This window comes from Hippocampus guttulatus, chromosome 10 (genome assembly GCF_054856545.1).
Source record: "Hippocampus guttulatus isolate MCC_2025c chromosome 10, RoL_Hgut_1.0, whole genome shotgun sequence".
Taxonomy (NCBI): domain Eukaryota; kingdom Metazoa; phylum Chordata; class Actinopteri; order Syngnathiformes; family Syngnathidae; genus Hippocampus; species Hippocampus guttulatus.
This window is the reverse complement of record NC_141270.1, coordinates 467659-490283: the sequence shown is the minus strand read 5'-3', so window position 1 is coordinate 490283 and position 22625 is coordinate 467659. Positions and strand designations below refer to the sequence as shown.

Below are 22625 nucleotides of genomic sequence, written 5' to 3'. Positions count from 1 at the left end.
ACACTTTGGACACTTGAGACATATGAGTAGCGTTCAGAGCGGTCGAGCTCGATTTCAAGAAGGAAACAAGCCACCCATCAACTCTGGTATCGATTAACTACGTCTGAGATTTTTGTTCACGTCATTCGCCGCAGCCTTTGTTTAGGGAAGCACGGCCGCCGATAAACCTCCTTCGAGACGGCGCGTGAAATGTAAAAGCAATGTAATGGCTGTCGTCGCCGCACTCCGTTTAGCCGCACGTTCTGTGACATTTCGCTCCCGATTGCAGGATGTTTTTGTCACGAAGCGTGTCCGTTGTCGTTACTACACGAAAGTAAGTGTGGCCAAAAATTGGACGCTTCGTTTCTGCCCGCTCTGAAACCGGGAAAAGTCCGCGATGGTTCTCTTTGGAAGTGTTGATCCAGTTGTCACTTTTCAGGAAATACCCTCGGACCGTTTCAGTCGCGACCTTGAGCGGTACAAGGACTTGAAGGCGTGTTTCAAGAGACACCTGAAGGCAACGTACGGCAGGTTCTCAGACCTACCTGACCACTCAGCGGTAATTAATCATTGCGGCAGTGTATCGCTACCCCACTTGAATGTCTCCAAGTGTCTAAGATGTTGCACGATGGATTCGATCTTTCTTGACACAGGTGTACGGTCGTCACCATGTTTACTTTGTGGGAAGAAACGGCATCTACAGAATGGACAAGACGAAAAGTAAGCAACGTTTAGTAACATTTTGATGCACAATTCCGCAATTTCAGAGGATCCAAAGTATCCGGAGAAACTTGGTCAAAGATGGATTCAGTTCATCATGTCAACATTTACATATCGTTTCTGTCTAATGCGTTGCTATTTTTGTTGAATGCGGTATTTTGTATTGACTTCTCTCATTTAAATTTTGCTCACTGATCTGAAATGGCCGTCGCGTTCCGTGTCCATTGCGGATAAAACCAGCATTTTGCTCGCAGGCGAGTCAGAACCAGAGCCGGTTCTCGACCTGGGATGCGTCGCGACGGGCGAGGAGACGCAAGCGTGGACCGTGCAGAGAATACGCCTTTCCCCTCAGGAGAAGCATCTCGCCGCCACTCTGAAGAGGTGGAGCACAGAAACAACAAGGTCAGTACCGGAGAAGAGAATCCCGACACATTTGTCTGTTTCCTTCCGATGAATGCATGAGGTCACGTGACATCCAAACGCAGGTGCGTGGTGGTGAAGCTGGGCCAAAGACGAGGACTCACGCTGGACAACGTCGTTAGCTTCGGTACATTTTGAAAACGCTCTTAAAGCGGCTTGGATAAGTCCAACGATGGCAGCGAACGTCTGACCTGATGTTTGTGTCTCGAAAGAGTGGGCCACTGACGAGGTGTTGTTTTACACCACCCGGGAAGGTCTGAAATGCCGCAAGGTCTACCGTCTGGACCTCGAGCAAAACGGAAGCACGATACGCTCCGTGTATGAGGAATCGCAGCCGGAGTGAGTATCGAGAAGCATTATCGGGTGACGTTTATGGCCACTCTTAAAAATTCATCCCGGTGTTAGTCGTACATTCACCTATTTGCACTTTTCTTTTTTCTAACCGATCGTCCGTTCTTGTTTTTTGAGCTCAGGCCGAAGCCCCGTCAATGAAAATGAGTTCTTTGGCGCCAAGGAACTATGTTGAAGGGAGGGGAGCGGCTTGATTTTTGTCAGGCCATTGCGCAAATGGAAAAGTAGTGCTTTGACACTATCTTGTGGCATTTAGGCTCATTTTCAGAGAAGCGTCAATTACCCGCAAAGTTTGGACAATTTCATTCAGAGGTGTACTCACCTTTGTTGCCAGCGATTTAGCCATGAAGGCCGTTGTAGGTCGCTTTACGTCGTTCGACGCTGCGGCACACTTACAAAAAATGTTGATCCGAAGGTCACGATACGGGATGCTAAATGTGCCCGAGCCCCCTTTTAATTTCCCCACCTCAGTATTTTCGTGGAGGTGTCTCGCTCAAGAGACGGCCGTGTGCTGAGCATCGCCTGCAGCGGCAGGAGCAGCTCCCAGGTGTTGCTCGTTGACGTCTCCGACCCCCGTCTGGAACCCGTCCTGGTTCAGGCGCGCCAGCCGCAGCTGTTGTACTACGTGGAACACTGGAGGCGCAACGCGATCATCCTCGCCAACACGGGGCCCGGACGAGAATATCAGGTAGAGAGAGAGACTCAACACAAGCATCCGTCCGTCCATTTCCGGAGCCGCTTCTACTCACGAGGGTCGCGGGGCGCCCCCGACCGAGCCTGTCTCGGGGGCAGTAGGCGGGGGACGCCCTCACCCGGTTGCCAGCCAATCGCGGGGCACACGGAGACAAAACAGCCGTCCGCACCCAGACTCATACCTTTGAAAGCAGAGTACCCGGAGAAAAGCCACGCAGGCACTGTGAAAATGATCCGTTTTTTTCCTTTTGAAACATTTCCAAGATAAAAATGGGGGGCGGGAGGGAGCATGAGTCCAAGAAAAGTGCAAATGAAGGACGAACCCGAGGTATATCCGCAGGGACGAGCTCCTCAACAATATGAGGTCATCTTTTTGGATGCCCCCTTGACCTTATCCGGCTGTTCGGTCAAAGTACTTTTCCTGTGTCGTCAATATGCGGGCGGTTGCCTGTCGAGGCGAAGTCCGGGCATCAACGGGTGTCTGAAGACAAAAAGCAAACCCCCATTCAGGTGGTGAAGGCCCCCATCTCCGAGCCCTCCATGATGTCATGGGATCCCATCTTCACCCCGCGTCCCGGCACCGTGCTCAAAGACATGGACGTGGTGGGGGACCACTGCGTATTGGTTGCCGCGACGACCAGCAACGAGCTGGAGCTGATTGTCGTTCCGCTCTCCCGACCGAGGGCAGCCTATACTCTGCAGGTAAATAAAAATAAAAAAATCAAACAAAATGTTGGGTACCGTAGTCCACTCACTCCCTGACTGACCGACTGTTCCGCTTGAAGCTGCCCTCCTGGGCATGCGCGGTTGAAAGCCAGCATCCGGGCTTTGCAGAGCGATGCGGCACAATGGACTTCCTGATCTCCTCTCCGGTTCGTCCCCCGGTATCCTACCGGCTTGGCCTCCGGGAAGGCCTCCTTTCATCGGGCGCGGGAGACAGGCCCGTTCCCTTTCCAACCAACCGGGGGAATGCCATCACCGCGCGCTTGAAGGCCCGCAGCCAGGTGCCAACACTCAAACGTTCATCAGCTCACACCGGCATGTGGCAGCACGGCACGTTTCATCCAAGTTGGAATCGTCACAAACGGTCCAGAAAAGCCACAAGCACATGGAGGACACCTGCATCCTAGTCACCTTGCTCCAAATATTTTGGTTAGCTCACTATGATGCAGTGTGACGTTTTATTCAGCAGTTTCATATTAGCGGTATTTTTTTGGGGTGGGAGATTGCCTAATACATTATTGATATGGCACTTTGTAATTTCCTTTCTCAATATCTATATTTGTTAATCGGAGTCCAAAACACGTTGACGTGACTGAGGTCAGGTGGCATTGAGAATACGCCGAGAATGGCATCCATCCCCGCTGCAGGACGGAACCTTGGTGCCGGTGACGCTGCTTCGCGGCGGGCCGTGTACAAAAGACACTCCTCTGCTGGTACACGTCTACGGAGCTTACGGCCGGGACGTCGACATGCGTTTCCGCCCGGAGAAAAGCTTTCTGCTGGAGCAGGGCTGGGCTCTGGCCTACTGCCACATAAGGTAGCGTCCGCCGCCACAGCCAAGCGCCCGATTGAAGCGTTTATTTTTGTTTGGCGCTCGATGTCGCGTAGAGGCGGAGGAGAGCGCGGGCTGGCGTGGCAGAGACAAGCTCGGGTGGAGGGGAAGCGCAGGAGCGTGGAAGACCTTCAAGCCTGCCTCGCTCACCTCTTCGCCTCGGGGGTCTCCGGCCCTCGGAGGACCGTCCTGACCGCCCGCAGCGCCGGAGCCGTGCCGGTGGGGGCGCTGTGCAACAGACGCTCGGACATGATGCGGGCGGTCACGCTACAGGTACGCGTTGCGCGCGGACTCGAGAGAGTGTCGCCCGACGGCGGCGGAGGATTCGAGTTGACACGCAAGTCGACAATAAGCGGCAGTTTGTCGGATATCGAACGAGTCCTCGGAAAAACAGGCCGCGGGCTGCTCCGTCACGCCAAACGTAAAACAAATCTGCTGTGGGACGGGGCCGCAAATGCAAAGGAGTCCTTTTCACATGCTGGTGTCCCCCCCCCCCCTTTGACAGAGTCCTTTCCTGGATGTACTGGCAACAATGGAGGACCCCAAACTGCCCCTGACGCTGGAGGACAGGGAGGAGTGGGGGGACCCCCTGGGAAACCCGCAACACAGGCTCACCATCGCCTCCTATTGCCCAGTTTGCAACATTACTTCTCAGGTAAAGAAGCGCACAGCTTAGCGCTTTGAAGTTGACTTTTTTTTGGGGGCGGGGGGTTCCTTGGAAAGGGAAAACGAAAGAGGTCAAAACGAGTCTAGTTGCAAATTTGACATGGAGGTGGCTTTTCTGCCACGAGTCGGATCGTTGGGCACGTCTCCTGCATCCCAGTGCTTGTGACCTTTCAGCGACGGTGTTTTTCTTCATTTAAAAAAAAAAAACAAAACACCGCTTTAGGTGTACAAGATGGGGCCAGAGAGAGCTGATCTTCCTTTTTTTTTCTCCTCGGTCATTGAACTCATGCACGACTGTCTTTTTTTGTTTGTCGTTTGCTTCTCTTGGCACTTGCGTGTACCCAGATCGGCGTTGTCGTGGGTTTTTTCACTTTTCTTTTTGAAATTCGCATCATTTTGGTTCGTTTTTGTCGCAGCTTTTTCGTTTTTGTTTTTGGGCGCAGACGCGACACTACTTGCTGTTTTGGTAAGACCTTTGCGTTCACATCTGCGATGCGTTTTAAAAAGCGGTTTCATTAGCTGCGCGTTTTAAGCGTGTGGCGGGGATAAAACAAGACGGTTAAAAAAACACACACACGCACACATTCTGGAGACTGTTCACTCGATTTTGAAGGCGAGGCGTTTTAATGCTTCTCCTCCTTTAGCGTTACCCGTCGATGCTGCTCACGGCCTACGCCGACGACCAAAGGACGCCCCTGGCGGGCGTCCTGAAATACGCCGAGAAGCTGAAGGAAGCGGCCAAAGCAGGTACATTCCGCTAACGTGTCGGGTCGCCGCAAACGGTCCCGCTTGCATTCGCCGCGCGTCGGCCGTCCGTCACGCGAGTCATTTTGGTTCACGACCGACGTGAAGCGGGGGTCACCTTGCGCTCCGGCGCGTATGCGCGTGCTCGCTAATTGCACTCGTTCATTCCCCCACCGACGCCCCCCCCCCCTCGCTTCTAATCGGACCTCATCGCATCACTCGGCCCCAGTTGTTCACCCGCCCGCAGCGGCACGAGGGAGGGCGGCGGCGTCTGCGTCTGCGCGCATAATCTCGGCTCTCCGGAGTCTATTTGATAAAGTGCTGATGGCGCGGAGGCCGGGGCGGCGGGGGCCCATTAGCATGCTTAAGAGATAGCGTATCGGAGCCGGAGATTAGACGCCGCGGACCGGGGAGCTGTCAAGGTCAAGACCGCGCTTGTGAAACAGCCGCGACCGCAGAGATGGGGAGGCGAAGGGTCAGGGCGCTCGGATGGTCCAAATTCAAAGAGGACGGACGACGAGTCGAGCGAGCGACGGAGAAATTCCTTCACCTTGGCTTTTGTCTCGCCCTGCGCTTTCTTCCAGACCCGGAAGCTAATATTGTGGTGAATGTCCAACCCGGAGCCGACCACGGGGGACCCGATGACTGGGAGTCCGTGCTGGAGGAGGTAAACGCCAAATCCGAGGCTGCAATGCGGGGACGGGCCGGGTCAGGCGCGCGGCCCCATTCGAAGGTAGCGGCCGATACTGAAGGCGAAACCAAAAATCTGACGGCGAGTTAGCCCTTCTCCGCATTAGTTGGCGGGCGCCGTACTGCCGTATCCTTGAGCAACGCTCCAAGTTGCCGTGCCAAATTGATAACAACCCCCCCCCCCCCCCCCACACGCACACTGTATATAAAAGGTTGGCCGGTCTGCCACTAAAAGCAGAGCAGCCGGCAACCCGCCGGCCCAAAGCTGGCGTGCCCGAACTTCGCCCACTTTGACTCAATTCATGCGGGCGGGGTGAACGAGCGACGGTCCGCTTCGACCTTCAGTCTCACCTTCGCGCCGATGTCCACCAAGGACGAAACGTGACCCGCTGTCTTTCCCGCCTGACACAGGAAGCCCTCCAGCTGGCGTTTCTCTACAAGGAGCTGGATGTGGAAGCGCCCGGCGCTCGCCGCAGGAGGAAGAAATAAAGCTGCCAGCACGACAGAAAAGGGAACAACAAGCCACGTGACCGCAGTGTCGGTTTCTTATTGAGCGGCGCGCAGCCGTTAGCAGGTATAGAGAATGTCCAAGGCGCCGAAATAGCAGGCCTTCTCGGAGATGTAGCACAGGCCCGGGTGGTTGGCGTGAAAGCGAGCGTTTGAGGAAAACTCCAGCATCAAACCCTCTCCCGCCTCGGTGGCGATCCGAGACTTGCTGACCGCTTCGCCGTCGACGGCCCGCTCGGTGCTCATCGCGACGCGCAAGCGCTCGGGCAGCTCGGCGAGCGCCGAGAGGTCGGTGACGGCCGCCCGGCTGCCCAAGTTCAGCACCAGGAGGAAGGCGCGCTCCAGCCCGTCCAGCTCGCGCAAGTAAGCGAAGACGCCGCGGTCGGCGCCGACGTGGCAGAACCAGCCCCGCCGCAGGGCCGGCTCCCGCTGCCGCAGCCCGCTCAGGCGGCGGTACTGAGACAGCGCCGAGCCTTCGTCTCCCTTCTGGACCTGGACAAGGAGAAGACGCGTGGGAAGCGGTCGGCGCGCATGCCGCGGAAAAGGGAAGGCGGTCGGGAGGGCCGCCGCGTACCTCCACGTTGACGCTGCGGTAGTCGGGATGCACGGGCAACCACGTCACGTTGGTGCGGTCGTTGAAGCCCACGTTGGCGTCGGCGCTCCACTGCATGGGAGAGCGCTGAGGGGCTCCGCTCACGCTCTGCGGCAAATAAAAGTGGCAAAGCGGGAATCCGCGTGTTGTTGCTCAGTGCCGTCATCGACATTGAAGCTTTGCTCGCAACTTTGCGCTTTACCACAACCGTCCGGAATACACTCATGGCCTGGAATATCGGGAACAATTCCCAAAGTCTCCCCGAACATACGACACTGTTGCAGCGAAGGCTTTTCAATCACGACAAGAAGGCGTTTTTGGCCGGAGCGAGCTCTGGCTCCTAATCTTCGTTCATCCGACGGTCATTAAACCCGACGCGCAATTCATTTCTCGGATCGCTCAAAACAAGCTGTTTTTTGTTGACTCCCATCTTGTCGCTGTTCTGTAAAAACACGGATGTAGGAAAGCCAGAGTACTGTATCTTATTAGGGATGCGCCGAAAACACTTTTGTTTTTCCAGACTAAGTGTTGGTTAGGCAAAAAAGTGTTTGTTTGTTTTGTTCCCCAAAATATTGACCGTTTCACGCAAAGCATCCTTTTTTAGACACCAAATCAACTATTCCACATGGTATACATTTCATTCGAATAAAAGATTCTTTTCCACAGAAGATTTGTTTTTCTCGAAGGTATATTCTGTGCACGCGTTGCCCTACAAGCGGAGCTCAGGGAAGACGGCATCAAAGATGACGTGTACAGACGGCCAACGCGGGCACGGGCGTCGCCGCATCTCTATTCGAGTCCCAATATTCGGAACAAGCCTCACTGATGGGATTTTAATCTCGTTCTCTGCTCCTCCTTTCCCACCGGTCAGTTTTCCTTGTTTCATCCCGGTTCACGTTGCCATGGCGATTGGAGAAAAAAGAAATACGATTGGGATCGCATAGCGCGTTTGAATCCGAGTGAGGAACCTCTTAGCGGCACAAAAGGAGCGACCGAGTTGAAAATCTGTTCTCCGTTTCAACAGATGCGGCGCCCCAAGTGGCACTGGAGGGTTTTGCGCGGGCATGAGCAGAGTGCAGTATCGAGACGACAAGCGCAAATGGCAACGCGGCTGCCGCATTGCAACTTTCCTTCCGCCCATCCATACTTTGGCTTCTTTGCTTTTCCTCACGCTTCATCCCTCTCAAAGCGCTCGTATGGCATCGCAAACGCATGAAGCGAAGCGCGTCTCACCTCGTCGTATCCGCCCGCCGAGTCCTCCGGCCGACCGTCGGTCACGTTGATGTTCTCCATGCCGATCTCCTCGCCGTAGTAGGTGATGGGCGTACCGGGAAGCGTCAGCAAGAGCATGTTGATGACCCGCGCGTAGCGCCGACCCAGCGCCGAGGCCGCGCGAGGCGCGTGGCGGCTCCCGACCTGATCCCGGGGGCGCGACGGGCCACGTCAGCGAGGCGACATAATAAGGCGGCCGTGCGACTCACCAGCCAATTGGGCCAGCGTCCCGCCGGCATGTTGGCCATCCAAAGATGCACCAGATGTTTGACCCGCGAGCTGCTGCTGTTGTGAGGCAAGTCCAGAAGGTACAAGTTCAAGGGGAAGTCGCTCTCTTTCGCCAGGGGGGTCCCGTAGTACATCATGGTCTTTTCCACCTCGCTGCCGTCATATGACTCGGTCACCATTAACCTAAAGGGCGCACGCGGCACCGCTCATGTGGGGGTCGCTGGCATTTCCTGGACTGCGGTTCGAACTGGGGGGGGGGGGGCACCGTACCTGTGTCTGCCCGGCTCTCGGCTGAAGACGTCCATGCGAGCCCTCCACTCCCTCAGCAGATCATGCAGGCCAAGCTGCGTGGTGGTGAAGTCGTGGTGGAGGTCTCGCTCGGAAGTCGCCCACTCCTGCAAGAGGGCGGAGCATCCTGCTCAGTCGTCTACCGTAGCGAACCCCCGGACGACCATACAAGAGCCGTCTTTTCGTTTCGGCAGCGCCTGTCCTTTTTCTGTCGCGTTCATCTTCGGGGCCGTTATGGCGATTGCTCCTCGGTGCGCGCGTGTGCGGTAAGGCAGGGCTAGGGAACCTGTTTTAGATCCATCCCGACTTCAACGCAGCCGATTCAAATGATCAGCCCATCGGCGAGCCCTGCAGAAGCCTGAAACGATGCCCAATCAATTGAATCAGGTGTGTTGAAGTCGGGAGGGATGGAAAACAGGCAGGAGACGGCTCTCGTGGAACCCGAGCTCCCTGCCCCTGCGGTAAGGGGTCGATGGCGGGAGGTCGGTTGATCAAAAAGTAGATCTTTGGTCAAAAAAGGTTCGACACCCCTGTCCTAGAAAGTCCAGTATTACATTGAGGTTCACGTATTATGTGTTATTATGTTGCCATAAATCCAGCAGGATAAAATCCAGGCCCGGGCAGCACCACAAAGGCGGGCAGGACATATTGGTGGAGGACGATGGCCGAGACTGGAGTTCTATTCCTAACTGCTTTTTTTTTTTTAAATACGGATATTGTATCGGATCTCATGAAATGTTCAAGTATATCCGTGACACGTGTACAGTATGTGTGCGGTGTGTACGTGTCTTCTTTTAAAACACACACAAAGAAAATCAATCATTAAGGAAACTCGTTGAGGTTCTGCTGAAACAGCAGTTGGAACTGTGGCTCACTTCTGAAGGTGGCGTCTTCGGTGACTGAGAATAAAGCGGCCGGCTATAATGTGTAAGATCTTAGAGCGGCCCGCCTCCGATTGGCCAAATCGTTTGATTTGACAATAAATACACGTGAGCGCAGGAGTGCCTGTTGCGTTTGGAAATAGCATCAACTCCTCATTGCGTGCGACAAGGGAGCCATTACACTCCAGTGACGTGCAGCTCCCCCCCCCCCGAGGAGCGATTTGAGCGGAATCCTGCCTGCAGTCTAATGGTGCCGCCTCACGAGTTCATCTGCTGAAATCGGCATCTCCCGTTCCCACGTTTGACGGCAACGCAAAAAAGGCCTCTGTACTTTTGCGCACAACGGCTGGCGGTCCGACTCACAGGGGGCATATTGGGGTCCACCTGGGGCTCGTCCCGCAGGTGCGCGGCCTCCAGCAGGTGCTTGACCGCACCCAGCCGGAAGCCGTCCACTCCCTTGTCCAGCCAGAATTGGATGATATCCTGTGAAAAAAGAAAAAAAAAAAGGACACTTGCACTTTGAGCCGCACCACAGTAGTAAAAAGCGCGCAAGCTCGAGTTAATGTGCAATATCGTGCGGATGTCTCAGCAGTTGACAACGGCGGCGGCGAAAGAGGTTTCGCTGGGAGCGATCGTTTCTCTTTTTGACAATTAGCCGTGCTAAAATGTTTGGCGAAATTGCCCGCGGCGACCTCCAAAGGGCAAGTCAAGTCAAAACGTTTCTTGACAATACGTTGCACAACGCCTCCTCAGCAGGGGGTGCCCATTAACGTTGCCTTTGTGGAAATTTGAATCGAGCCGAAAAAGCCACCTCGTGTTTGGCGGTCTACGGGGACGGCCATTTTGCCTCGTGGCGCCGCCCGCCGTCGACTGCAAATGACACCGCGGAGTCGAAGGGCCCGGCGAAGGAGCGCGTGCTGCGGCTCGCTTGCTTTTTGGCTTTGCAATTCATTTTTCCGCTCGCTATTCACTGCTTTGGCGCCCGGGCCAAAGCCACGTCCAACGTGACAGTTTTGCTCGGGCGCCATCTTGTGAGGTGGGGGAAGAAGCTTCACGTCATCTGGCCAAGGCCCAAACGGAGACGCTGCGGCACCTCTAGGGCAATTGGTCACAGCGGTTCGCCATAGGAGGCAAGGCTTCCCCAAACGCGACGCGACGGCACCCCCGACGCGTGCGTGCGCAGCGGCGGTCTTACGAGCATCTCCTGACGGACGCGAGGGTTTCGAAAGTTCAGGTCGGGTTGCTCCTTGAGGAACTGGTGCAGGTAACACTGCCCTCGCACCGCATCGTACGTCCACGACGAGTTCCCAAACACGCTCACCTGGAGGAAGGGAAGCAGAGATTCAAAGGTGAACGCGATGCCGACCTTTTCTTCTACGTGGCCCCACGAGTCCCCCGACTTCGATTGCGTCGGCGTCAGAAGAATCAAGCAAATGAATTCAAGCGTTTCCATCTCGTCTCGGGGCGCCGCCGTTTTTCTCTCATCCACGCGACGGCCAAACCGGATATTTCCACTTCTCGGTTGCGCGACGGGACCCCACCCAGTTATTGGGCTTGGGCTCTGCGGCACCGCAGTCAGCCCAGACGTAGTAGTCGCCGTAGTGCGGATCTCTGGCGCGACTCAGGTTAAACCAGCGGTGCTTATCGCTGGTGTGATTGGGAACCAAGTCCACGATGAGCTTCAAACCTGGCGGGAGCAGAGACGGTCAGATGGCGCGAAGCGGGCCGGCGACCGCCGTCGACTTTGCGGCAAGCGGGCGGGGGCGTCACCTAATTTGTGCATCTCGGCCAAAAGGTCGTCAAAGTCCTGCATGGTGCCAAAAAGCGGGTCGACGGCCCGGAAATCTTCCGCGCCGTAGCCCGCGTCCTTCGTGGGAGAGCGGTAGAAAGTACTGAGCCAAACCGACTTGATGTTCAGGTACTGGAAATGGCCGAGCTTCTCCCGCACGCCTGCCGGGGGGCACGCGCGCAAACGATCAAAGGAAATGTGGATTCCAACGAAAACCCGACGGTCCTTCCCGTCAAAGCGGGCGAGCTCGGGTCGGAGCGGCCGACTCACCTCTCAGGTCTCCCAGCCCATCTCCGTCCGAGTCCCTGAAGGAAGGGAGGTAGACCTGGTAGACGGGGGACACCTGCCACCAGCCGAGGCAGCGGGGCGACAGCGCCACCAGGCTGATGGTGACGGCCACCAGCGACAGCGCGCACGCCACTATCAGCCAGAACAGGATCTCCCGCGGGACTCGGTAGCAGGGCCGCGACGAGTAAAGCAGCAGCACCTCCTTGGGCATGCCGGCGTACGGCTTGATCTGCGCGTACTCCTCGGCGGGGGGGTCCGCCGCCTTGGCTTCCGGCTCGGCGGGGCCGACGGCGTCCTCCGCTTTCTTGCCAACTTCCTCGTCCTGAAAGGCCGGATTCACGCTGGCCACCTCCATGTCGTCGGGTGACTTTTAGCGTTCGAACGCGCCGGCAGTGTTGCGTCTCTCTTGATGTGTGTGCGTGTGTGTGGAGGTCAGGGTTCTTTCCTTTGTTTTTATCTGTGCCGCACGCATGCGCGCACCGATATCCCTACCTGTGGAATGTAGAGATTAGTTTGGTCAGTGATTGCAGGAGGCTTCTGAGCAAAGGACCCGCATTTCTGCATCAACTGCTCACAAAATGTCTTCTGATCTTCATCGAAGTCACACACAAACAATGATATGAATGTCAACATTCACACTGCGGGGTCGAAAAAGATGTGTGTGTCGGGGATAAGGGGGGGGGGGGGCAGGCAAAGCACACCAACACCAAAACTTGATCCCAATTGTCAAGTATGGCGGAGGAGGCATCATGGTTTGGGGCTGCCTGCTGCCTCAGGGCCTGGACAGATTGCTTTCACCCGAGGAAAAATGAATTTCCGAGTTTAGCGAGACATTTTGCAGAAGAACTTACGTGTTGACCAATTGAAGCTCAACAGAAGATGGGCGATGCGACAGGACGACGGCCCAAAGCGCAGAAGTCATTCAACAGCGGCGTGGCTTCAACAGAAGAAGCTACTACGACTTGTGGAGCGGCCCGGTCAGAGTCCCGCCCGCAAGCCAATAAGAGACAGCCGGTCACACCAACGGCACAAGAGCACCGCTCAAGTGAAACGGCTTTGGAAAGAGCGATGGTCCAAAATTCCTCCTGACCTTTGTGCAGCTCTGATCTGCAACGACAGGAAACGTTCGGTTGAGGTTAGCGCCGCCAAAGGAGGGTCGACCGGTTATGAATTCAACCCCGTACGAGGAATGCTTACGTGGTGCGTTCAATAAAAATACCGCAGAGCCTTTTGGTTGGGTGGTAGGAGTTCAAGCAGACCGTGTTTGTCTCTTGCCGTGTCACAAAACGCTCGCTTTCTCCACTTTTGGTCAGAAGCCGGCTGTTTTGGCCACAGCGCCCTCGGAAAAGGAAAAAAAAAAGGCAAAGGCTGCTCTCTCTACCTGGTTTCAAACAAATCTTTTTATTGACGTTTCCGATCAAAATGACAGATAATACAGAAGGACCCCTGGGATCGAAAAATGAAAAATGCACTGGAAACTGGAAAATGTCAACTTACTTTTGTCCGTCAACAAAAGTACCGGTAAACAACGGGGAAATCGTGTCCAGATGCCAAAAGGTGACAACGAGGGGCGATTGGGTTCATTGCGACGGCTGCGCTCCCGGGTTTGAAATCCTCTTTTTCCTGAGGTTTACGATCGCAATGCCCGAGGGCGCGCAATGATTGGTCGCGTGTCGGGGTTCCGCACCCGCGCCCAATGCGACTCGTCAACTTTGCCGTGGTCATATCGGCCGGCTGCGGGAGGTGGCGACGAGGGGAGCTCGTGCTCGTTTATCTCCCTGCCTGAAACCTGGAAATCGACACGCGGGCGTCTTTGGAGCCATTTCTGACCAGCGCGGCCAGATGGAGCGACATACTTTGAAAGTGATCACGCATTCATCCCAAGATTCACGTCAACACAAATAATGCGCAGAAACAGAAAAACAACAACATTGCAACATCATCCCATGTTGGAATCGTGACCGGGAACAAAAATTCCTCCGAGGATGATGCCAGTGAAAATTCGCTTTCACATCTGCAAAACAAAAACGTTCTCAATCATTCAGTTGAATACTATGCAAATAGTGCCTTGTTACGGGGGCAGGGGGGTGCGTTTTTAGTACGACCTAAAATTTTGAAAAATGCTTCTTTTTCAGTCACTCTCCGATGAAAAGCACGTATGCCTTCTCCAAACTCTCAGTGTCGTTTTCTAGCTGGGAAAAACAAGGAGGGGGGGGGGGGGGGGGGCAAAACATAAGTTAGAAATAGGTTTCTCTTTGGATGACAGCATTTGGAATGTGTCAAGTACTGCAAATGGTGAAAAAATAAATACATTAAAAAAAGATTAGCAGTCATATGATTTGTAAGCAATTTCTCTACAGTGTAGTATTACAAAGCAATGTTGGTTTCCTCCAAATCTCCTCAGTGTCGAGCATGGTACGCAGCTTAACTTTGAAACACACCTGATAATCCCCCCCCCCCCCCGCCCGCCAAAAAAAAAAAAAAAACCTCTATAAAGCATCAATTCAAAGTGGCTTTGGGGAGGTCAACTAAGTGTCGCCATTTATTAACATGACAACTCACATTAAAAAAAAGGCAAGTGGCAGCACAAGCAGGATCGAGCACGTGTCAAAAAAGGCGCGTGCGGATCTCTCTTGGCCTCGCACGTGCCCCCTTTGGAACGTTGTGGCGACGGAACGCGGTGCGCGACCTTGTGCGTGTGTGTCCAAAACCAAGTGGCGCAGCGCGACTTTTGCAACTAAGGCAAATCGCATATCAGGCCACAAGGCTGAGTTTGAAGAAGAAAAAAAAAAAACCCTCCAAATCTAAATAGATCATTCGAAACGTTGGATGTCAAAACTCTTCTTGACAACAGTAATCCGATGTAAGACAACAAAGCGTGTCGGGTCCATCAACATCAGCCAAGTGGCGAGCTGAGGAAGCACGTGAAAAAAGGATTGACCACAAATACAAATGGAAAGCACACCTGACTGTCGGTTTGGACTGCAGGGGAAAATTTGGACCACGCTCCCCCCCACAACCCGCGTGTTCAGGTGTGGCAGTCTTTGGACTTAGTGGCGGAAACAAAAAAATAATAATCAAGGGATTTCAAAGTCCAGGAAGTGGTTTTCAGGCAAACCAAAGCATAGCGTTTCAACCATCAGTCCGCTCAGGAGTAGCCGAGAGCTTCGGAAGTCGTTGACCGACACGCTGGGCTTCTCACTTCTTTGACGGTTCGTAAGAGTGGCGGAAGGCAGAGGGAGTGGGCCTTAACTGGCACAAATCCAAAGGTGCTTTCTTGATGCCGCCATCATCAGCTTCCTATTTTCAACCGCAGGTTTTCTTCCTGTGGATTCGTAGTGGTAGAAAATGTGAAGAAACTGAAGATGGGCGGAGGGGGGGGGGGGGCCTCAATCGTGGAGCTTTTTTTTTTTTTGTCTTCCACGCAGATCAGGAACTTCTACCAGTGACACTCCAGGTTGGCGCCACTCTGGCGGAGGACGGCCACAAAGAGAGAGGGGAGGAGAAAAAAATTTTAAAAAAAAGAAGGAGAGAAAGAATTCACATTAGGGGCAGAAGGAGGAAAAGAGAGACTTTTGGTTATCAGGTACAGACGCTCAGCAACCTGGACGCTAAATTAAAAGGAAAGCCAGCGGGTCACACTTGCAACAGAAGAGCTCGAAGGACGCCGCTCTCGGTGACAGCAAGTGAGGGACAGGGACTGCCTCTGCTGTTGTATGCGTGCGTGCAGTAGAAGAGCCCGCCAGGAGGGCTGGGGGGGGGGGGGGGGGGGAGTGTCATGCATGCGCACAAAACGTAAGGGCAAAAGGGGACAGTCCATTGTTGGCACACAAGACGCGCCTCCGCATGCTAGCGTTAAGTGGACACGGAGGGAAGACGTGGCCGGTGGGCATGCCCGCAAGAAGTCGCACGCGTGGAGGGGTGAGGGCCAGTCGGAGGGAAAAGGGCCAAGCGTCACTTACCAAATGAAACAGGACGGCTGCGTTAAGCAGAGGGTGAATACAATTAGACGCTTGACATCCCGCCGCGGCTCCATGCGCACTGCACGCTTACAGTGACCGTCGGGATTCTTTTCCTGCTCTCAACGCCACGCAATTTAATTGACCGCCAATCAATGACCTCATTCGCAAACGAGCTCTTGTGTTCATCGCGGCGTGATTTGGCCGCCAAAACACCGCATTGAATCAAGGTCAATCCATTTTCGAGGCCAAAACGGTTTCTTCCACTTTGTGCTCGAAGGCTGATGGATGAAGACGTCACGTGAATGATTGTCAAGTCACCTTAGGACACTTTTGGGGTTGCGAATGTGGAGTTTGGGCCGCTGTTCTACGCCGCGAGATCCAGAGGGCTGTCGGCCACCCCCCCCAAATAGAAATCCTCAACTCTTTTCCTTAACACCTTTAACAGAGAGCGGCTGAAACGAGCTGGACATACAGAATTGCTTTCTTGACTGACTTGAGCGCGGATGAATGTGAAGAGCGGCCCTTTCATCCTTAGATTTTTTTCTGGATGCGGCCCCGAAACGAAAAAATTTGGACGCCCCCGGTCGAAACAGAAGAGACGTGTCCATTATTAAATAAGCTCAGCCGCAGGTGGAGTCATGTGGAGGGAGGTTACACCCTTTTTTGGATGAGTCAGACCCCCCCCCCCCCCGCAAAAAAAAAAAAAAAAACTATGCAACTTCCAATATTTGTATCCTTTATTTCCCTTTTGTGCGGGTGTTGCCAGTGCACACTGTTGACACGCGTGAAGTTATTTTCATACAACTTGGACATGTCCGCACGCGGGTGGTTTCATTGCGTTCCGTCAATATCAACTCGGGCATGTCAGACGCGGCTCATTTGGAACGTACAGAGAGATTGATTGAAGAGAGGAATGAATTGAATTGGAACTGGACACTTGGGACTTGCAGTGTAAAACCGCCTCTGTGCGTGTGCGCGCGCGCTGAACACAGTTTCTCCTCCAAAGTAGATAACCGAGGAAGCCCGAAATTTCGGCGCTCGGCATGTCTGAATTGACGAATGGAGCAGGTGTACCTAGCGCGGTGGCGACCAAGTACAAAATTGACACCATCTGGTCAGACGACGCACTGGGATTCATGTCAACCGTTTAGAACCGGGAAGAAAAACGGACTCGCTTGTCCAGCCGTTTGTGATTGCGCAGAACCAAAAAGGGAGAACTTTGCACAGGGGCAAAAAAATGTGGACCCAAACATTTGGAAGCATTTGAGTGGAATGTTGCGGCAAAGGGGGGGGGGGGTCAATTCAGTAGACCTGAGCCGGGTAGCGCTCCGGCTTACGATGATGTGACAACGATGGCGGCTCCGAACAAAGTGTTTCAGGGGACAACAACTCACTTGAAAACGACACACACTAACGGGGCGCGACCCTTCCGAGTGGAAACCGCCGACGGTCCGCACGCACCTGCGGCGCTCTCATTTTGACTTGTCAAATGATGATGACGCTACAAAGTCTCGGATAGCGCGGCGGATACTGACCCCTTCTTCTTCTCTGTAGGGACATAGACTGTTGTAGACCGCTTCGACAACGCTTTGCCTGCAAGAAGAACAGTGGAATGAAACCAAAACGTGAGGCCGCTCGCAAACGTGATGAAGACCGCCGAGGTGGCCACAATTCCATTTACGATACTTGAGTCGCAGGAGTCAAATGCCGTTATGGAAAACGTCAATTAGTAACCGATGGCATGTGCCGACATTTAAAGGGGATATGTTAGGACGTAAAAAATAAGAATAATAATAAAATCCCCAGATCTCTGAAATTCAAAAACAAGTCGAGAATCCAACGTCAACCTGCTTCAAAGCAGTCGATTCACTTTTATCCATACGTACTCCAGAGCCAATACAAAGTACGGCTTTGTCTCCGCGGCGGCTGTGGCGAACTTCGGCTGTTGCGACGAGACGATTTACGAGTTTAAAGAGAAAATGATGCGGCCACGGCATCGTTTCCATTTTCACTGGCGGCGCGCCATCAACTTGTCTATTCGTGCTCAGCGCACAGCACGTGCCGCATATGACGCGCCAAGCCGACGCGCGGCCCGACCCGATGACGCCCACGTGCGCAACTCTGGCGAACAATCGCATACGTAACAGACACATGGGCTAAGATATACAAACGCCGCGGGGCCTCGGTAGCTTTTGGCTTTGGCGGGAAGACGTTTCAGAGAGTCGGGCGGACCGACTTTGGCGGTTACACGTCAGATATCGAGCCGGCGCGGCGGCCAAACTAGCGGCTAATTGGCTCAATTGGCCGCGTTATACGACACGCCGGCAACGCTCGAAAGGTAGAAAACACAAAAAGTACTTTGTCGTGTCACTTCCCTCCAAGACTTAACCATCGGAGCGATTTCAAAAGTCCATTTCCCCATCCATAATATGTGCCCTTAAAGCGGTGGCGGCGTTGAAGATAAAAGACATTGCGGTGGCGGAGGGGCTCTTACTTGCTGGCGAGGCCTCCCCCAGGCGGCAGCGCCGGCATGCTGCCGTCAGCGGACAGGCTCCTCATCACCGTCGCCAGGTCGGGAAAGCCCTCGTCGGCCGGCCGCGACAGCATGGCTGAAAACCACGGCGGAGAAGAAGCCAAACACTTCGATTAGCACGATGCCGAGTGACTCGATTCCACTCCGAGGTGCCGATAGATCCATTCGGTGAAGCTCTATTTGTATGAATTGATCAGAACGTCAAAGAGCCCTCGTTGCCGGGGAGAAGAGCTTCCAAGCAAACGAGCAAAATAAAAAGGCATTACGGCTCTTGCGGGGGCCCAAATGAGGAGGAGGCCAACGCGGGAGGGGAGGGAAGACACGGCGCGTCTGAGCGAAGGAGAGGAGAAAACCATGTCGGAGTGGACGCGAGGGGGAACAAGCTCGATGAAATGGAAAAGGAGGTCACGACGGTGTCAATCTTCGGCGGTCGGCGCGCTCCGACCGCGTTTGACAATAGAAAGCGGCCGAGTCGGGGCAAGGGCGACAAGCCGGTAAGATCCGAGGGGAATACGACGCGGCCGTTCAAGCCCACCTTCCACGCGAGACTCCAGGTAGCGGTTGAGCTCGCCGTCCCTCCTCACGGCTTCCTCGGACACCTTGGGGGTGTTGGGCAAACATACGAGGACGACGCTCATGTTATCCCGGCTGCCCTAAGGTGGAGGGGAGGAAAGAGGAAGCGGATCAAAGTCGGCCGGCCGGCAAACGCGCGCGCGCGCACTCGCACTCGGACCGAACCTTGTGCAGGCAGGTGTCCACCACCTCGTTGCAGATTCTCTCCAGGTCGTCCGACACCTCCAGCCTGGATTTGACAAACTCGCACAGCTCCTCGTTGGACATGACGTCCCAGATGCCGTCGCAGGCCAGGATGACAAACTGGTCCTGCTCGGGGGTCCGGAGCATCTCGCAAACCTCCGGCTCGGGGCTCACCAGCTGCTCGGTGGGGCCCCTGCCCACCACGCACTTGTAGTCGTAGTCCCCCAGGGCCCGGGAGACGGCCAGCGAGCCGTTGACCCTCTGGATCATGACGGATCCGCCGGCGTTCTGGATGCGCTCCCTCTCGCGCGGGTTGCAAGGCTTGTGGTCGTGCGTGGAGAAGAACACTTGGGAGTTCCGGTAGAAGACGGCGCGCGAGTCGCCGCAGTTCATGAAGAAGAAATGCTCGGGCGACAGGAGGACGCCCACGGCCGTGGAGCCGCTTCGGTCCATGCCGTTGCGCAGGTCCGAGAAGCCGCGCATGTGCTCGTCGATCCCCAGGAAGCCCGCCCGGATGCCGGCTTTCACCGCCTCCACCGTGGGGGCGCCATCCGCCGGAGGGGCGTCGGCGGCGCTCTCCGAACCGGCCGGCGAGATCCGCTGCCCCGCGGCCCCGAAACTGGCGCACATGATGTGCTCCAGAAGGTGCTTGGCGCAGTAGTTGGCGACCCTGGAGCCCGCGTGGCCGTCGTAGACGGCGAAAAAGGACCAGTCCGTCAGGCCGGGCGCCGGCAGGCCCAGCGCGGCCGTGTGGGCGTCCTCCATCTCCACTCGCCAGCCCTGCATGGAGCTCAGCCCGTAGCGGATGCCGTTGCCTTCGCCGTGGGCGTTGTGCTTCTCCATTTTGGGCTTGTCCAGGAAGGCGCCCATGGCTCCGCTCGGCTCGGCGGAGACCCGCGCCTGCCTCCGGAAAAAGGACGCACCAGACAGAGGGAATTTGGAATCGGATCGCGTAGCAAAATTACATTTGCGCAGGAGCCCCTTTTCGCGACATGAACGGCTTCATTCGGGGGCCGACTCAAAGAAATCGAGATAGGAAAAAGGAAAGGCGGTCAAGTCTGGTCTGGGACACACTGGAAACTTTTCAAAGTTGCAACCGTGTACACGACGGTCATCCTCGCTCCAGACCACCGAGACCGAGAAGGGCCGGCGGACTCAGACAAGCGGGGCCGTTTTAACGAGCTAAGTCGATTTAGCGGTTAGTTAGCTGCTGGAGGATGCGCGCAGGCCGGGATCAGCCCGTCAAACGCAGACAAACACACAGGAGCCGACTTGCTCCGGACTGTCCGACAAGCTCGGACCTCGCTGATGCTTACTGCCATTAAAAGTACATTATGTGAAAAGTCCTGCAAATTGGACTTTAGCCAGCTTGAGATAGCGAGAGAGAATGCTTTTACAAGCAAGGAGGACCTCGCCGGGGACATCTTAAATCGCCCCTGGTTGATGACTCATCACAAGTACGAGCTGCATCAGAAGCGGTCAACTTCCTGGAAGAGCAGCGCTTGGAATGAAATAAAATAGTGTCGCATTGAAATAAGTGATGGAGGTGGAGCTATCCTGGTCGCTCAGCGTAATATGGCTCAAGAGAGAATATATCCCAACAACGCCGGGAACCCCCATCAAATTGCCATTGGCCAACTCACAATTTCTTCCGTAGAACTGATTACATTTGTACCGAACAACCAGCGCCTTCCCATTCACATACAGCGGCCTATTTTGCCGCGTTTTCTTTCGGCTCTCTAAGATGTTCTCTGAATGCCGAAGGTGGCAAGTTCGCGTCGGAGAGGTCTAGGTTAGCCACAAGCTAATCTGTGGCCAGAATCGTCGAGAAGAGCAGCGTGACGGAGGATTGCGGTCAAGGTCCGACCGGCAGGGGAGACACTTTTGTGGGCTGGACGCCGGTGTTGTTTGTCAACGTCTCTAAATGATGCAGAGGATGGTTCAGCTACCGGTAGTGGCTTCTTGGCATACTTGGCCAATAGAGATGATTCTAATTCTGTCATCCCGTGATCGGGTGCTCAAAGCTTGCTGCTCAACGCAAGGCCCAAGTATGCCCAACTAAGCAGTCGTTTGCCTCAATAAATGCATTTGAAAAGGTTGTACGTCTCACTTGTAAAATACAAATGAAAAGAGTCATGTTAGGCAGCTTTACAAGGTGGGGGGAAGGGGCATCCTTTATGTTCATCGCTAACCTCACGCCAAAATAACTCTACGGTAGACAATATAGATTTAGCTCGATTTCAACGTCCCCCCCTTCCATCCTTCGCTATTTGGTACACCACTGGCAGGTGGGAAAAAAACAAGGTTGGATGCCAGCCACACTGCTCGATAAATGTGCAACCAATTTTCAAAGAATCCACTTGAATGTTCATGATTTTGAAGACTCCATTTCTATATACTTGCCTTTTTTTTGTCGTCATTCAAATTTGGCAGGGACTGAAACCACTCTCCTGTGTGGTGTGTCAAATTCTCAAGCCCTTCATTTTCACTTTACATGTACTTTATATCGATGCTTTCAATTGGCATCGTTTCCCAGTGGGAGCATTTGTGGAGGGTTGGCCGGTGTTCCTGCATAAGACAGCGTGTGCGCGCGTGTTCTCGTACTAAACTAACGTGGAACCCGAGCTATCAAGGCAGCCAATCAAACAAGCCCCTGCCAACTATATTGCCTTTGCCACTAATAACGTGAGGTTATAGAGACCACAGACGAAACCGAATGCAAACACATTAAAGGCCCCTTCAACGCGGCCGCAGACTTTGCAGCGGTAGGCTCCAAACTGCATCGAATTCATATCAAGGTGCCAACACGAACACGGATGAGAGCTAGGGATTTAACGACCCGAGTCCACAAAGTGAACAATTTCACTTGACCACCGCTAGCAGTGAGCAGGGCGGTAATATTGAAAGGCTAATTAAACCCAAGCTGGAACGGACACCAATTAAGACGACGCTCACATGACAGTCGTCAAATTGCACACACGACACTAGCCGATGTTACGTTTGTATCAGGAAGGGCGCCCCGTCCGTGGACTTACTGTTAAAAGACGTTGAGCCTCTTCGAGTCCTTGTTTGTGTGGCTCCAGAGGCGGGTTGCGTTTAAGGAGCTGGGCTTGTTGTGATAGGCTTAGCGGCTCTTGAAACGTTAGCCCCTGTTGTCCATCGGCCGCTAGCACGGGATTGAAAGCTAGCCAGTCAGGTGCCCTCTCCGCCCGTCTCCGCGTGGGCGTTTCGCTTTCAAAGTCATGTTTGGAACGAGTGTCAACTAAGTGAGTGCAGGCGGATTATCGGTTAGCGAGGGACGCACTTGTTTAGAGAGGACGTAAGCGCGAATCTAATGGTGGCTAAAGCTAAGTTCTATGTATGAAGCTCATGACGTTCTTTTCGACGTCCACGGGAGGGCGGGGCCACACGCTCACCTCACGTCTCTGATTGCTCAAGCACTCATTTGAGATTGCGTTTCGATTGGTCGGAAGAGGTGTCGCTCACGTGTCCGCTCGCGTACTGTAAACACTCGACCCTTGGCTTGGTTGGACGAGTGGGTGTGTGGACACATAATTAGGTACACGTGTACAATTCGAAACATTTGTCGATGTGCGCGCTCTGTGTCACATATAACATAAACTGCCTACGTATCTATTATATATGCAGTAAACTGTGTCTTAATATAAACATTTGGAAAGTCGTTTACGTCGCACTTTCCCACAGAGTACA

General features: G+C 54.3%; 3 protein-coding genes across 13 annotated transcripts; 1 reads left to right on the top strand and 2 right to left on the bottom strand.

Moving 5' to 3' along the window:
- Positions 1-171: 171 nt before the first annotated feature.
- On the top strand, positions 172-7055 carry prepl (prolyl endopeptidase like). The gene is made up of 15 exons (XM_086122301.1): positions 172-313; positions 419-538; positions 633-699; positions 954-1101; positions 1185-1246; positions 1332-1458; positions 1942-2158; positions 2674-2865; positions 2949-3167; positions 3534-3703; positions 3775-3991; positions 4224-4373; positions 5029-5131; positions 5713-5795; positions 6230-7055. The coding sequence occupies exons 1-15, from the start codon at positions 206-208 to the stop codon at positions 6305-6307; spliced, it is 2061 nt and encodes a 686-aa protein (XP_085978427.1). The 5' UTR covers positions 172-205; the 3' UTR covers positions 6308-7055.
- Positions 6346-12662, bottom strand: slc3a1 (solute carrier family 3 member 1). Its single transcript, XM_086122302.1, has 11 exons — positions 12515-12662; positions 11646-12155; positions 11357-11536; positions 11128-11273; positions 10782-10907; positions 9950-10069; positions 8688-8812; positions 8399-8600; positions 8151-8333; positions 6900-7025; positions 6346-6817 (listed from the first exon to the last, which is right to left on the bottom strand). Exons 2-11 carry the CDS (start codon positions 12016-12018, stop codon positions 6386-6388), a joined length of 2013 nt encoding a protein of 670 aa, XP_085978428.1. The 5' UTR covers positions 12019-12155; positions 12515-12662; the 3' UTR covers positions 6346-6385.
- On the bottom strand, positions 12621-22301 carry ppm1ba (protein phosphatase, Mg2+/Mn2+ dependent, 1Ba). Of its 11 annotated transcripts, XM_086122314.1 has the most exons (8): positions 21950-22301; positions 18897-19818; positions 18694-18811; positions 18120-18234; positions 17161-17218; positions 15626-15642; positions 14629-15132; positions 13046-13855 (listed from the first exon to the last, which is right to left on the bottom strand). In XM_086122314.1, coding segments are annotated over exons 2-7 (1197 nt in total). In that variant the 5' UTR covers positions 19785-19818; positions 21950-22301; the 3' UTR covers positions 13046-13855; positions 14629-15131. The 11 variants fall into 11 exon arrangements, with proteins under 11 accessions (XP_085978437.1, XP_085978440.1, XP_085978435.1 ...); XM_086122311.1 differs by lacking the exons at positions 13046-13855; positions 14629-15132; positions 15626-15642 and adding exons at positions 12621-12770; positions 12861-13002; XM_086122309.1 differs by lacking the exon at positions 15626-15642.
- Positions 22302-22625: the final 324 nt, after the last annotated feature.

Bases quoted from the DNA above. Each gene is read 5' to 3' on its own strand.
- prepl (XM_086122301.1), top strand. From the start codon at position 206: ATGGCTGTCGTCGCCGCACTCCGTTTAGCCGCACGTTCTGTGACATTT. The intron at 4,374-5,028 runs GTAAAGAAGCGC...CTCCTCCTTTAG, and splicing joins TTTGCAACATTACTTCTCAG to CGTTACCCGTCGATGCTGCT. The intron at 5,796-6,229 runs GTAAACGCCAAA...CGCCTGACACAG, and splicing joins GGGAGTCCGTGCTGGAGGAG to GAAGCCCTCCAGCTGGCGTT.
- slc3a1 (XM_086122302.1), bottom strand. From the start codon at position 12,018: ATGGAGGTGGCCAGCGTGAATCCGGCCTTTCAGGACGAGGAAGTTGGC. The intron at 11,274-11,356 runs GTGACGCCCCCG...TGCTCCCGCCAG, and splicing joins GGCCGAGATGCACAAATTAG to GTTTGAAGCTCATCGTGGAC. The intron at 7,026-8,150 runs GTGAGACGCGCT...TATTTGCCGCAG, and splicing joins CGGCGGGCGGATACGACGAG to AGCGTGAGCGGAGCCCCTCA.
- ppm1ba (XM_086122303.1), bottom strand. From the start codon at position 19,784: ATGGGCGCCTTCCTGGACAAGCCCAAAATGGAGAAGCACAACGCCCAC. The intron at 18,812-18,896 runs GTTCGGTCCGAG...CCTCCACCTTAG, and splicing joins TGGACACCTGCCTGCACAAG to GGCAGCCGGGATAACATGAG. The intron at 17,219-18,119 runs GTAAGAGCCCCT...TTCTTCTTGCAG, and splicing joins GGGGGAGGCCTCGCCAGCAA to GCAAAGCGTTGTCGAAGCGG.